The sequence below is a fragment of the Haliotis rubra genome, unplaced genomic scaffold (genome assembly GCF_003918875.1).
Source record: "Haliotis rubra isolate DU_JTF1 unplaced genomic scaffold, ASM391887v1 Scf300, whole genome shotgun sequence".
Taxonomy (NCBI): Eukaryota; Metazoa; Mollusca; class Gastropoda; order Lepetellida; family Haliotidae; genus Haliotis; species Haliotis rubra.
Window position 1 is genome coordinate 454,928 of NW_025766970.1, and position 16,049 is coordinate 470,976.

At 43.7% G+C, this 16,049-nt stretch overlaps 1 protein-coding gene across 1 annotated transcript in view; it reads right to left on the reverse strand.

Moving 5' to 3' along the window:
• Positions 1–1,855: 1,855 nt before the first annotated feature.
• Positions 1,856–16,049, reverse strand: part of LOC124282667 (glutamate synthase [NADH]-like) — a 99,082-nt gene continuing 84,888 nt past the window's right edge. Inside the window, 26 exon segments of the mRNA XM_046718692.1 lie at positions 1,856–3,253; positions 3,377–3,544; positions 3,920–4,007; positions 4,009–4,023; positions 4,224–4,391; positions 4,578–4,747; positions 5,069–5,228; positions 5,545–5,634; positions 6,430–6,615; positions 6,727–6,813; positions 7,106–7,196; positions 7,502–7,719; positions 7,968–8,102; positions 8,370–8,544; positions 8,668–8,783; positions 9,079–9,264; positions 10,133–10,271; positions 10,983–11,107; positions 11,420–11,463; positions 11,466–11,628; positions 11,921–11,995; positions 12,232–12,365; positions 14,672–14,852; positions 15,213–15,311; positions 15,455–15,556; positions 15,762–15,878. Of these exon segments, the coding sequence (XP_046574648.1) occupies positions 3,123–3,253; positions 3,377–3,544; positions 3,920–4,007; positions 4,009–4,023; positions 4,224–4,391; positions 4,578–4,747; positions 5,069–5,228; positions 5,545–5,634; positions 6,430–6,615; positions 6,727–6,813; positions 7,106–7,196; positions 7,502–7,719; positions 7,968–8,102; positions 8,370–8,544; positions 8,668–8,783; positions 9,079–9,264; positions 10,133–10,271; positions 10,983–11,107; positions 11,420–11,463; positions 11,466–11,628; positions 11,921–11,995; positions 12,232–12,365; positions 14,672–14,852; positions 15,213–15,311; positions 15,455–15,556; positions 15,762–15,878 (3,363 nt within the window). The 3' untranslated portion in view covers positions 1,856–3,122.

A 16,049-nucleotide genomic window follows, 5' to 3' on the forward strand; every position in this document is an offset into this window, starting at 1 on the left:
TATTTAAGCAGACATTGCATGATGGATGCCAATATGATAATCAGAACTGAATACTTCAGACCTCTGCAGAAAATGCTTGACACTTATGTGATTTATTAGCATAGTTTGTGTCTGACAAGTATTTAAGGGCAAACGCTTCCTTGGTAACTACAGTGCCACAATGGCATCTGTTTCTGTAAACACAATGAGAGACACAGTGCATGTTTCACACTAGGTACTGTGTTTCAGGGACGTATGTGCACATGGGGAGATTATGTCCTCATTCAACTAACCATCAACAGGTTGGGGTGATATAGCCAGGATGCCAGACTGGAGCCATATAGCTGAGCATGGATCCCAGTCTGGAGCCATATAGCCCAGCAGGATCCCAGGCTGGGGCCATACAGCCGAGCATGGATCCCAGTCTGGAGCCATATAGCCAAGCAGGATCCCAGGCTGGGGCCATATAGTCGAGCAGGATCCCAGGCTGGAGCCATATAGCTGAGCATGGATCCCAGTCTGGAGCCATATAGTCGAGCAGGATCCCAGTCTGGAGCCATATAGCTGAGCAGGATCCCAGTCTGAAGCCATATAGCTGAGCATGGATCCCAGTCTGGAGCCATATAGTCGAGCAGGATCCCAGTCTGGAGCCATATAGTCGAGCAGGATCCCAGGCTGGAGCCATATAGCTGAGCAGGATCCCAGGCTGGAGCCATATAGCCGAGCAGGATCCCAGTCTGAAGCCATATAGCTGAGCATGGATCCCAGTCTGGAGCCATATAGTCGAGCAGGATCCCAGTCTGGAGCCATATAGCAGAGCAGGATCCCAGTCTGGAGCCATATAGCTGAGCATGGATCCCAGTCTGGAGCCATATAGTCGAGCATGGATCCCAGAGATGAGCAGGATCCCAGGCTGGAGCCATATAGCTGAGCAGGATCCCAGGCTGGAGCCATATAGCCGAGCAGGATCCCAGGCTGGAGCCATATAGCTGAGCAGGATCCCAGGCTGGAGCCATATAGCCTAGCAGGATCCCAGGCTGGAGCCATATAGCCTAGCAGGATCCCAGGCTGGAGCCATATAGTCTAGCAGGATGCCAGGCTGGAGCCATATAGCCTAGCAGGATCCCAGGCTGGAGCCATATAGCCTAGCAGGATCCCAGGCTGGAGCCATATAGCCTAGCAGGATCCCAGAATCAAGGATACTACTGCTAGACACTTAGGATCTGTTTGCTTCATCACAAAAATATGCAGTGCACACTTCTGGCTTTAACATTCACAAATACAAACACAAAGTCAAGACAAATGAGAGTTATCTTGACCACTTACATAATGTACACATGGCCCCATGGGTTTCCATTGTCAAAAACCTAAAACAAACACAAATACATGTTACACTTATTGGGAACTATCCCATCATACTATCACTGGGAGAGATGTTATCTCACTCAAGGTATCTCTATCCCACTAAAACACAAATATCTACCTCTGCCACTTTTCAACACATTGTTTTCAAGCTTTCCTGTTCAAAAATATCACATGCACCATTCTCCTCTGTGTCACTTGCTGATGATGTTTCACGAACATGATCATCATGACATGTACAACCACGCCAGAGTGAGATGTACACGACATGTTCAACCATGCCAGAGTGAGATGTACACGACATGTACAACCACGCCAGAGTGAGATGTACACGATATGTACAACCACGCCAGAGTGAGATGTACACGACATCTACAACCATGCCAGAGTGTGAGATGTACGACATCTACAACCATGCCAGAGTGAGATGTACTACGACATGTACAACCGCCAGAGTGAGATGTACCCGACATGTACATGCAACCGCCAGAGTGCCAGGTGTATGTACCGCGACATCTACAACCACGCCAGAGTGAGATGTACACGACATGTACAACCATGCCAGAGTGAGATGTACACGACATGTACAACCATGCCAGAGTGAGATGTACACGACATGTACAACCACGCCAGGGTGAGATGTACACGACATGTACAACCACACCAGGGTGAGATGTACACGACATCTACAACCACGCCAGAGTGAGATGTACACGACATGTACAACCACACCAGGGTGAGATGTACACGACATGTACAACCACACCAGAGTGAGATGTACACGACATGTACAACCATGCCAGAGTGAGATGTACACGACATGTACAACCACACCAGGGTGAGATGTACACGACATGTACAACCATGCCAGAGTGAGATGTACACGATATGTACAACCACGCCAGAGTGAAATGTACACGACATGTACAACCACGCCAGAGTGAGATGTACACGACATGTACAACCATGCCAGAGTGAGATGTACACGACATGTACAACCACGCCAGAGTGAGATGTACACGACATGTACAACCATGCCAGAGTGAGATGTACACGACATGTACATGCATGCAGGAGTCTAAGTATCACATATAGACACACAAGAATGTACTGTACATGATATGTACATGTGAGCGAGATGAATTGCATTATCTGCTTTCCCTGTCAAATCTCAATCTGTGTTCTAAACATCTCTGGCTTTGTAATGAACAACAACAACAACAGCATCAACAACAGTAAGTGATGTTCTTAACAACAAATAGAATGTTTCTGATTAGGGTTCTTGATACATAATTAAGATTTGTCCTGCTTCTCATCAGAGATGCAAGTTTTCTGAAACCAGTATCAATTACTGACAATCGTCTTCACTTCAGATCTGTCAACTTCCTTCAATTCCTGAACAATGAACAGGCTATACCAACTAAAACAGATCTTGAGTGTTATGAAAGACACAAGTGTGACAGATCCATTTTCCATGATAACATGGCCATCTGTCAATTCACCTTTTTGCGGTAAAAACATTAACAGTTGATACACAAACCTGTTCAATGCTATACATCCTTGATCAATACAAACATTATATTCATTGTTCACGTGAAAGTGTTTTCCATTTTAATGCCCAGGACATTCGGAATGTCTGATCTGTGTCATCAAGGTCACGGACCTCAGGTCATCAGATGGCCTTGACCTCCAAATACCACCTTGTCCTTCATCTCTCTTCCTCCTTCCCACTCTACAGGTAGCCTGTTCTCATCGGTTCACTCAACAGCGTTTCTTGGACATCAGTTGGAATGGACAATACCCCCTGGCCCAGCCAGACTGGTCTGCCCCTCAAGATCAGCATCAATCTGTCGGGCTGCTTGGCGACCTTCTGTGATAGCCCACACCACCAGGGACTGACCTCGGCGACAATCTGAGGCAGAAAGCAAGGATGTGTTATTGCAAGAAGAAGCTATTTGAGGTCAATAAAAAAAACCCAGTGCATTATGGTGTTAGAATTCAACATGCTATGAATTTGCAATGCAAGTATCCCTACCTCCAGCAGCATAGAGGTTGGGGATGCTGGTGGAGTACTTGTTCCGTGGTGTGTTGACGTTGCCCCGAGGGTCCAGCTTTACTGACAGCTCATCCACAATCTTCCTCTCTGGTCCAAGGAAACCCATAGCTAGCATCACCATGTCACATTCGTACACCTTCTCCGAGCCTGCAACACACACATGGATAAAGTCAGACTACAGACCTACAACTCTTCAGTGTCACTCCTACTATGAACATTTCACAGAAATCTACCAGTCTGAAAGTAGGTGTTTTCCTACAGCAGTGTCTAAGATAGAAATGCTTGGTGAGCTGTGAAAATGCTAACAACTCCAACTGAAAGGACAAACCATGATGGAGATTCTGAATACTAGCCCGACTTTGTTTACATCAGTGTTGCAGCTTTATGCCTGGTACAAGGTAACAGCTTATAGTTAGAAAAAGCTTGTTTCATGCTAGACCTGTTGAATGGAAAGACTGACTGACAGACATTAAGCAGCTAGCAGTATTCAAATGAAGATGTGAGAAATATAGATGGACTGACCAGGAACATCGGCCATCTGCCAGCGTCCAGCATCATCCTTCTTCCACTCCACCAGAACAGTGTTGATGCCCTTCACATGACCATTGCCCGTCATCGATGAAGCTCTGAAATATTGTCATGTGTCTACTTAGCTGTCACCCTGGAAACCTGAAAGATGGGACATTCTACTAGTACTGTCACCCTGATTCCCTATCACGTTAAAGGCATGACAAGAATTCACACCTGTCCTCTCCTTGTGTCAAGCGAAAGTTTCACAAGTTTATAACTTTCATTCTTTTGTAGGAAACACAAATGTTCAACTCACAGAGCTCTTGATGTTGTAGATGCGCGGATCACGCCCAAACTTGACCTTCACCTCCTCGTGTCCATAGTCCACCCGGAAGATCTTGGGCCACGTCGGCCAGGGGTTGCTCTCTGCTCGAGAGGGTGGCGGTACTGGCAGGATCTCAAATGATATAACACTCTTGGCTCCCTGGAACACAGTAGAGGAATAGCAGAACACAGCTGATATCAGTTTCACAATCGCAAGGCGTATTTGTTGTACAACCAGGTAATCCCATAATTCTACTATAAAAGTGATTGTATTTCTGACTGGCCTACTGTCCAAGCATCTTACTATATATGTCTGATGGGTTAACTATTCAAGCTTCTGTCTGACCTGTCTCAAGGATGTTCCAATGCAGTCGTTGCCAGTGTCTCCACCACCAATGACAATCACGTTCTTGCCCTTGGCATCCAGGGCTGGTTTGTTCAGTTCAGTCCCATGTTGCTTCTGCTGCCATGTCTCCAGGAAGTTCATGGCGTAGTGGATGCCCTCCAGATCGCGGCCTGCAGTCACAGGTTACACTTATCAGATTCCTAAATATCACATGACATGGTGGTTGCAAGTCACTTAGGTTTGAGCATATATATTTAAGTCATGTCTCTTCCAGAATTGACTGAAGGTCAGCACTTCCCTGTTTGGTAGATATCAAGGTCATAGCTCCTCTGGTTATGTCAGATAAGGTCACGATCCATTGAGCATGAACAGAAGTGGGTTTTTTTCCTCACTCAGCATGGGCACATCTAGAAGTTGGGACTCGACAAGAATGGGCATATCTGGAGGTCGCGACTCACCTGGAGAGGGCATGTCTGGAGGTCGCGACTCACCTGGAATGGGCAGGTCTCGGGGCCACGTGGCCCCAAGGGTTAGGAGTACAGCATCATTCTGCTCCATCAGTTCAGCAGCAGGCACATCCTTCCCAATCTCTGTGTCTGTGACAAAGGTGATCCCCTCAGCAGCCATCAGATCCACACGCCGCTGGACAACCTACAGGGAATCAAGCCCAGGGTACTCACTGATCATGTGCTGACTGAATTCATCAGCAATTGCATAAGAAAAATAATGACAAATGTATCTTTTAATTATAAAACTCTGACAATGGCAGAGATGAATATTTTTTTGTTTTTAACCGTCTCATTGATCAAATCACCAGATTCATCTAACACAAGGTTCTGACATAAAACAATTTTACAAAATGGTAATTTCAAATTTACAATGTTGACAGACAGAAGGATAAAAAGCTAACTCCCTTTGTCACCAACAAGTCAGAAATTCAAGATGGATCTGACTGAAATCAACCTACCTCTTTTGATAATTTCATGGTGGGGATTCCGTAGCGCAGCAGACCCCCTACACGGTTATTCCGCTCGTACACAGTGACAGTGTGGCCAGCCTGTAACACAAGGGGATTGTGTCACTGGCCAATACAGAAACACAACAGTATTCATGGAATGAATAGCCCAGCATATTTGAGTTTGGATCAGATACACCAGAAGCCCATTTCACAAAGCAATGACAAAGCTAGAGTACTCATAATTCTGAGTTCATCATTTAAGAATTCAAATTGGTCTTCGGGCGACTGAAGTGATTGGGTGATCAGGCTTGCTGACTTGGTTGACACATGTCACTGTATCCCAACTGTGTAGATTGATACCCGTGAAGATCCGGGTTAGAATTGATCTTCAGTAACCCATGCTTGTCGTAAGAGGCGACTAACTGGGATTGGGTGGTCAGGCTTGCTGACTTGTTTGACACATGTCCAACTGCGTAGATCGATGCTCATGATGTTGATCAATGGATTGTCTGGTCCAGACTTGATTATTTACTGACTGCCGCCATATAGCTGGAATATTGCTGAGTGCGGCGTAAAACTAAACTCACTCACTCACTGTGTAGATTGATGCTCATGATGTCAATCGCTGGACTGTCTGGTCCAGACTCCATTATTTACAGACCACCATCATATAGCTGGACTATTGCTGAGTGCGACATTAAACAACAAAGTCTGTTTACATATAAGGGTCGGGCCAAGGTCAGCGATGACTGTCTTACAAAATGGACCAGTAGCCGAATGCAACCCAGGCCATGAGGGTATAACACACAAATCACTTATCTTAATCATCTTTTCCCCAATCTTTTGGGGCTCTGAAATTCTCACATTCCAGTAGACTGCTTCCCCTCACTTTACCTTGTTTAGCTGGGCGGCAGCAGCAAGTCCAGCTGGCCCACTGCCAGCAATGGCGATCTTCTTCCCTGTCCGGTTTGCTGGAGGCTCGGGTTTGATCCATCCCTGCTCGAACCCATGATCAATGATGGCATTCTCAATGTTCTTGATGGTCACAGCTGGTGCGTTGATGCCAAGCACACAGGCGCCCTAAAGTGATATGAAAAATCAAATGTACAATGGTAAACAGCCTCCATCAGCTTGTGTCATCTCAGCCTATTCTTGGAGCAATCTTTGAGAGTAAATAGTGTGAAAACATACCTCGCATGGAGCTGGGCAAACTCGGCCTGTGAACTCGGGGAAGTTGTTTGTCTGGAGAAGCTGATCCAGGGCTTCCTTCCACTTGTTCTGTTCACACAGGAATAACTTGGTCAGTTGGACAAAACAGACACACTGACACACGCACCAAAAACAAATATGAATATATAGTTTTCCCTGTCTCTTGGCATAGTTTGCACTTGCCAGGTGCAAAGGAACATAACAACAATATGGTGCTAATATAGTTCAACATTACAAATGTTTTAACACAAATTTTCAGTTCAATATGTAAGACGGATGTTGATAATTTTATAAAGAATTCAGATCCACTGCAAGCATCCTGAATAACTTCCCCCCTCCACGTCTGCTGTAGATGACTGACCTGGAAGACAAGATTGTTCCACTTGGGGATGATGTTACCGAGGGGGCAGCCATGGTCGGACTGGCAGAACGGCACACCACAGTCCATACACCTGAAACGAGGAACACCTCATTTGTTGGTGCTCTCAGTATAGATGCTAATGGTGGAACTACAGGGAGGACATTGCCTGTGCAAAATGTCGTCAAATAAACTTTAGAACTTCTCTGATTGGAACCGTAGGACACAGCTATAAATTTTTGCTACATCTTATCGAGCATGTTTGGCAAAATATACAATTTTTTTTACATAATATTTGTCAAATGTGCTCAGGAACTATCCGTCTTGCAATGTTACAGAAAGATCCAATTTTGGATGACTATGTTTAATTAAGAAGTTTCGGTATTCATGGATACTCACCTGGCCGCCTGCATTCGGAGACCATTCTTGACCTGCTTGTGATCAAAGATCTCCTCCCAGTCTTGGAATCTCTTGGTGGCATCCCTGTACTGGTATGTGGCCCGCTTGTACTTGACGAAGCCCCGAGTCTTGTCCAGGACACGCTCCAGGTTCTTCTGTTCCATGGTGGAGTCAGGAATGGCAGACTCGATGTCCACGACTTTCTCACTTTTCACTATCTGGAATACGGCAGACAAGCATGGTTTTGTTACCACCTGAAGATCTCAGAGACAGAGCATGTACACCTTCAGTTGCCATGGCAGCATCAGCAGATTTCTACTGCACCTGATAATTTCACCCAAAGATATGTTAAACAATTTAAACAAATCTTTCATTCAACAGAATGGAAAATTCTCGATTCCTAAATTGATTAACATACCTATCAATAAAGGAAGTATTAATCAGAAGTATTAACCATGATGTGTACCTGGGAGTCAGTTGTGTCCTCTGATGTCTGATCCTCCTCAATGTTCCCATTGATGATTGGTCTCTCCTGCCTCCTCATCTCAGTCTGCTCTTGTTCCTGTTCCTTCAGAGCTCGTCGAAACTCATGGGGGAACACCTGGTGGTCACAGAACAACAGTGAGTCATGAGGGAATAAATGTGAGCTGTCATATTGTTTGTCTTACATCTACACTGTAGCCTGGATTAAAGAAATTGAAACACAAACTCACATCTAAATTCAACTTCTGCAAGTTATTTTAGAGAATAATGACAACATTGTAAACAGTCAAAGGGACACAACTGAGCAAAGCACTGAAATCACAATATTACCTCCCTTGGTAATTTCTCCCTGTCCAGAATGTGGACTATACTAGTGGATGCTGACCTTAACAAAATGTTGTTTTTCTTCGCTCCAGTTGTCAAGGATGCTCTTGGCCAGCTCAGATCCAGTCTTGTCAACAAAATCTCGGAGAGTCTCATCCATAAATGTTGCATCCGCGGCTGAGAGAGATTCAAGAGACACTGACTCCTGGTTACAGAGCTGGTCAAACCTCTTGATTCTGGAACAGAAGCACCACGTGTCATCAGACTTGTAGGTGACTCAAGGCAGTGGATGTGACTTTGGCTATATTCAAACTGTCACAATGATCTAATGATCTAAATTGTTTGCAAAACAAACTTACTTGTCATAGCAATAGGCAATGCCACCTGACATTCCAGCAGCAAAGTTTCGGCCGGTGAGACCCAAGACAATGACCCGACCTCCCGTCATGTACTCACAGCCATGGTCTCCGCAACCCTGGAACACCAACCCCAATACTTACTACAGAACAACTACATAACACAACACTGTGGAATAGAACCACCACCCTACCCCTCAATACAACCAGTACTTGTAAGTCTCCCAAACAAGAGCCCCCATTACAACCAGAGTACTTGTACAGTCTTAGGAATAGAACCCTTCCAGTACGCCCCTCCAATACAACTACTACAAAAGGTTCAGGAAAGAAGAGGTATGATTCCACACAGTTACAATCCCCCATATACATTATATTCCATAACACAAGGAAGTGAAAGACATGATGGCATCTCACCTCACAGACAGCGACAGCCCCCGAGTTTCTCACACAGAACCTCTCTGCTGCCTGGCCTCGGAAGTAGGCCTTGCCCGATGTGGCTCCATACAGACACACGTTGCCCACAATGATGTTGTTTTCAGACTTGAAGCTGGCTGGCATATCCTTGGGTGGGAAGATGACAAGCTCACCTCCAGACAGACCCTAAAAATAGTTTCAACATGTCATCTTGTCTCAAAACCAAAATCGCAAATTTCGGTGACTTTTTATGCTGCTTTCAGCAATTGTCAGTATCACAAACTTTGACCAACCCAAAACACCTTCAAACTAACAAGGCTCTAGGACAATGTTTATTCCTTTGGTTGTCATCTATAATTCAATCTTGTCGGAACAGCATCCTGGCAATATTTACGTCTGGGCCACATGAACTATTTTAGTTGCAGATCATTAACATAGGACTGGAGTGATACACAATGAACCAGATCACACTGGAGCCACCAGATACTCATTTATTGCCTAATGACATACATGGACTACTACACCCTACTCTGCCCTGCCCTGCCCTAGAAATATCACTGACTGAGTTTAGTTTTACGCCGCTTTTAGCAATATTCCAGCAATATCATGGCGGGGGACACCAGAAATGGGCTTCACACACTGTGCCCATGTGGGGAATCGAACCCGGTCTTCAGCGTGATGAGCCAATGCGCTTTAACCACTAGAAAATATGAAGTGGGTGAGGTGAAATTTGGTTTAACCTAGCTGGAGAATATTTCCTGTACCCATGAATGCCTTGTACTAGCCCAGACTTAAGCTGGTTTTATAGTGCTAGGCAGGGACCAACAAATACCATATTTTACACATTATACTGACTCCTCTTTGTTGTATGAACGCCAGGCAGGACCAACAAGGATGGAACCTTTTTGTATGACGTGGTGGGGATCGAACCCGCGACCTTCTGCTCTCCGAGCGGACGCCCTAACCACTACACCACGGAGGCGGTTCCTAGCAATATGATATTGTGAGACATAATAATAATCTTCACACTGATCCCTGACATCTGTCTACTCACCTTGCAGACATAATCATTGGCATCTCCCTCCAGTGTCACGTGGACGCCTTTAGCCAAGAAGGCACAGAAGCTCTGACCTCCGGACCCCGTCAGTTTTAGCACAATGCTGTTGTCAGGCAGGCCTGCCTCAACAAACCGTCTGGAAACAGAACATCCACATTTTATTCTCAACTCTCAGTTACTGATAACTAAACAGAAACTACTATCGGATACTGCAATGACGTGTGTCCTAGCCTCAAGATCTCACGCCATTAAAGGGATAGTGCATATATGATTCTTTGGGGATTTTAAATTGTACATTAAATAACTTTGTTACACCTTCACTTCTCACACAACAACAATAGTGAGTGAGTGAGTTTAGTTCTACACCACACTAAGCTATGGTGGCGGTCTGTAAATAATCGAGTATGGACCAGACAATCCAGTGAGCAGCAGCATGAGCATCGATATGTGCAATTGGGAACCGATGACATGTGTCAACCAAGTCAGCAAGCCTGCATAATAAGAACAGAGCTGCACAGAGCAAAGCTGACAACACAAATATTAGCTTCTGTCATGTTTTACATCAGAATAAAAAACATGACAGAAGCCGATTTATATAAATTAAAGAATAAACCTATGTGTTTTACTGACGGATAATTTACAAAAATAGTAACTGACAGCTTCATAAAAATTAGAAGAGCGTGTTTATAAAAGCCTAGATTACAATACAGACATTTCTCAGGTATATTGATGAAGTCATTCCTTGCATCAGTCGTTGCAGGCTATTGTTTACAAACAGTGCTTCTGAACAGTCCCTCTAGGAACCCCTAGGCACTGCCATCATGTGGACTGTATCCTCTGGACCTACCTTGAGATGTGGTAGCTGAGGGTTGAAGCAAATGCTCGGTCTTCGTTAGTGACCTTGAGTTCAATAACAACCTGCTTGGTGCGACCTTCGAACACATCAGCTGCCTTAGCTATCAGAAAGTTGTCCTGTAAAGTACAGAATGTTCCATGAACAAGGTCATATAACAGAACTAAAACCACTATCATCAAGGTTGGGTAAATGACCCTAAAATATCTAAAAAATGCTTGATTCTGAAAGGGTATTTATTACTGAACATGCCATTCAGTGTCACAGACTTGTATTGTAGGATTCAATTCATGTGTTGTGTCTCCAGTTGGTGCCCTGGTAAACATTGGACAGCCTTAAAATAATTGTGTTGATTGAGTTGGCTCCAGGAAAATATAAAGATAATAAAACAGATGACCCTATCTTGAACAGCTTCAGGACAGGAGACCTACCAGCCTCTTCTCAAAGCCAAACAGCTGTTTGACAGTTCCCCTTGGATGCTGACGCCAGGTCGGATTTCAAGGGCATTCTTCAGAATCTTGGAGAAGTCCAGAAGCTGAGCCTTGGGGTTCTCTGGGTCTGGACTGAACTTCAACTTGTCTGTGCGTCCGATCAACTCCTGAATGGTCCTCACACCAATCTTGGCCATCAACTCACGCACCTGGGTTAACACAAAAGGAGGTTTTAGTCCAGTTCATAAAATACCTCCAATATGATAGAGAGATGTCCAGCTCTTCAATGGTATAGCAAAGATCACTACCCAACCAGTGTAATCAGTAACAGTGGCAATATGTAGTTAAAAATACCTTGTTCATATATGATCATTCATTCCTATTCCTACTGACTATGAGTTACTGAGACATGAGATATACCATTCCTTACAAATATATGATTGTCAGCTTATCTCAAGTACATTACACATACATAACAGTTGGACTAGCTGCGTGACTCACCTCCTCAGCCAACAGGAACAGGAAGTTGACAACGTACTCCGGCTTCCCAGCAAACTTGGCCCTCAACACAGGGTCCTGGAACATAACAACAGTTTAAACCATCCACAAACATGTTACAGATGATCCTGTAGCTCACCTAAACCACCATTGTTCTCCATGTATATGAAGTTGAACTGTTCCAGTCATGAACTGACAGGATGCTGCAGGCCATACAGCTTACAGTGAGTGCTCCTGTATTGTCCTAAACATCTTTCAGTAAGCTGTCAGCAAACAGAATCAAGACAAATTGTTCTTAAACTGTATAGCCCTACCTGTGTTGCTATGCCAACTGGGCAGGTGTTAAGGTGGCATTTTCTCATCATGGTGCAGCCAAGTGCTATGAGTGGAGCTGTACTGAAGCCGAACTCATCTGCTCCTAACATGGCAGCAATCAGAACATCTCTTCCTGAAACACATGGCGAACATAATGCCTCAGCTTATAGGTCAGACTTTCAGAATCACACATGACAAACATAACGCCTCAGCTTATAGGTCTGACTTTCAGAATCACACATGACAAACATAATGCCTTAGCTTATAGGTCTGACTTTCAGAATCACACATGACGAACATAATGCCTTAGCTCATAGGTCTGACTTTCAGAATCACACATGACAAACATAATGCCTTAGCTTATAGGTCTGACTTTCAGAATCACACATGACGAACATAATGCCTTAGCTTATAGGTCTGACTTTCAGAATCACACATGGCGAACATAATGCCTCAGCTTATAGGTCTGACTTTCAGAATCACACATGACAAACATAATGCCTCAGCTTATAGGTCTGACTTTCAGAATCACACATGACAAACATAATGCCTCAGCTTATAGGTCTGACTTTCAGAATCACACATGACGAACATAATGCCTCAGCTTATAGGTCTGACTTTCAGAATCACACATGACAAACATAATGCCTCAGCTTATAGGTCTGACTTTCAGAATCACACATGACAAACATAATGCCTTAGCTTATAGGTCTGACTTTCAGAATCACACATGACCTAACATAATGCCTTAGCTCATAGGTCTGACTTTCAGAATCACACATGGCGAACATAATGCCTTAGCTTATAGGTCTGACTTTCAGAATCACACACACATTAACATAATGCCTCAGCTTATAGGTCTGACTTTCAGAATCACACATGACAACATAATGCCTTAGCTTATAGGTCTGACTTTCAGAATCACACATGGCGAACATAATGCCTCAGCTTATAGGTCTGACTTTCAGAATCACACATGACTAACATAATGCCTCAGCTTATAGGTCTGACTTTCAGAATCACACATGGCTTAACATAATGCCTCAGCTTATAGGTCTGACTTTCAGAATCACACATGACGAACATAATGCCTTAGCTTATAGGTCTGACTTTCAGAATCACACATGGCAAACATAATGCCTTAGCTTATAGGTCTGACTTTCAGAATCACACATGACAAACATAATGCCTTAGCTTATAGGTCTGACTTTCAGAATCACACATGACAAACATAATGCCTTAGATTATAGGTCTGACTTTCAGAATCACACATGACAAACATAATGCCTTAGCTTATAGGTCTGACTTTCAGAATCACACATGACAAACATAATGCCTTAGCTTATAGGTCTGACTTTCAGAATCACACATGGCGAACATAATGCCTCAGCTTATAGGTCTGACTTTCAGAATCACACATGACAAACATAATGCCTCAGCTTATAGGTCTGACTTTCAGAATCACACATGGCAAACATAATGCCTTAGCTTATAGGTCTGACTTTCAGAATCACACATGACAAACATAATGCCTTAGCTTATAGGTCTGACTTTCAGAATCACACACATGACAAACATAATGCCTCAGCTTATAGGTCTGACTTTCAGAATCACACATGACAAACATAATGCCTCAGCTTATAGGTCTGACTTTCAGAATCACACATGACAAACATAATGCCTTAGCTTATAGGTCTGACTTTCAGAATCACACATGACAAACATAATGCCTTAGCTTATAGGTCTGACTTTCAGAATCACACATGACAAACATAATGCCTTAGCTTATAGGTCTGACTTTCAGAATCACACATGACAAACATAATGCCTTAGACTTTCAGAATCACACAACATAACATAATGCCTCAGCTTATAGGTCTGACTTTCAGAATCACACATGACAAACATAATGCCTTAGAGCTTATAGGTCTGACTTTCAGAATCACACATGGCAAACATAATGCCTCAGCTTATAGGTCTGACTTTCAGAATCACATGACAAACATAATGCCTTAGCTTAAGGTAACTTTGAATCACACTGACAAACATAATGCCTTAGCTTATAGGTCAGACTTTCAGAATCACACATGACAAACATAATGCCTTAGCTTATAGGTCTGACTTTCAGAATCACACATGGCATAATGCCTTAGCTTATAGGTCTGACTTTCAGAATCACCCAGCTTAATGCCTTAGCTTATAGGTCTGACTTTCAGAATCACACATGGCAAACATAATGCCTTAGCTTATAGGTCTGACTTTCAGAATCACACATGACAAACATAATGCCTCAGCTTATAGGTCAGACTTTCAGAATCACACATGACAAACATAATGCCTTAGATTATAGGTCTGACTTTCAGAATCATAGTGTACATCCTTTAGTTTCTGCTAATGCATTTTACTCTTTTGTCAAAATACCATTCCTTCATTTCTCACCTGATCTAATCTGACCGTCTGCCTGTAGCACGACCCTTGACCTGAGATCATTGAGGACCAGGGTCTGGTGAGTCTCGGAGATCCCAAGCTCCCACGGTAGCCCAGCATTCTTGATTCCGGTCCAGCTACTGGCGCCAGTGCCGCCATCGTGTCCAGAGATAGTGATATGCTCAGCCTTGCCCTGGACAAGACACATGTAGCTACAGGTACTCCTCTGCTTGTGTTTACATTCTTAGGATGTACGTTGTCATCAGAAAGTTTCTTTCTTAATTATATTAGAATGTTTTGTTTTTGTTTTATAAAACATAAATGAGGATTAGCTTACCATTTTTCAGTAAAAGAAATGTTTGATCAAAACTTGTCCAGTGGTTGGGGATGGTCAAGTTTTTACCTTACAAAAATTCATTGAAGTAAGTTAGGAAATCATGATTTTCTGTTGTCAGTTGGTTATTTCATGTAACACAGAGTGTTAAAATAAAGCTTAAGATAATGTATATCTGATGTTATCAGTTGGTCTCTGATGTATAACCATGACCCTCACCTTGGCAACCCCTGATGCAACAATACCCACTCCCATCTCGGACACCAGCTTGACACTGATGCGGGCATCGGGATTGGCAGCCTTCAGGTCATGGATCAACTACAGACAGAAACACACATCACAGATCTGCTCCAAAATGATACACATCACAGACTCATTAAATTTCTGGTTACAGATCAACTACAAACAGAACCACCTGTCAGTGCTTAATCCAATTTCAGTAATGATTAACGTGCACACACCTCTGCCAGATCCTCAATGGAGTAGATGTCGTGATGAGGGGGAGGGCTGATCAGACCCACCCCGGGGATAGAGTGACGTGTGCGGGCAATGTCCTTCGTCACCTGAAACAGGTAATAAATCCACTAATCACCATGACAGAAACATGTTATAATCTTAGAAAATAAAGAATTGATAAGAACATCCTAAAATGTGAAAAAGCTTTAAATCTTTGCCATAAAAGCATGGTGTGATAGTGAAGAACATCCACCAGACAACACTGTGTATTATAACTGTTACGCATCATGTTCCCTCACTTCAGACACTGACCTTGTAGCCTGGCAACTCTCCACCCTCGCCTGGCTTGGCTCCCTGAGCCATCTTGATCTGAAGCTCATCAGCGTGAGCGAGATAGGAACTCGTCACACCAAACCTCCCTGATGCAACCTGCAAAAACAAACAGATCATATACCTACATCTGCTGCATATATTTGTGTATATTTCCAAAAATCTGTCATGAGGTGAGGTGAGGTGAAATTGGGTTTAACGTCGTGCTTGAGAATATTTCGCTCATATGACGACGTGCATGTGTGTGTATGTGTATGTGTGGCTGCTTGT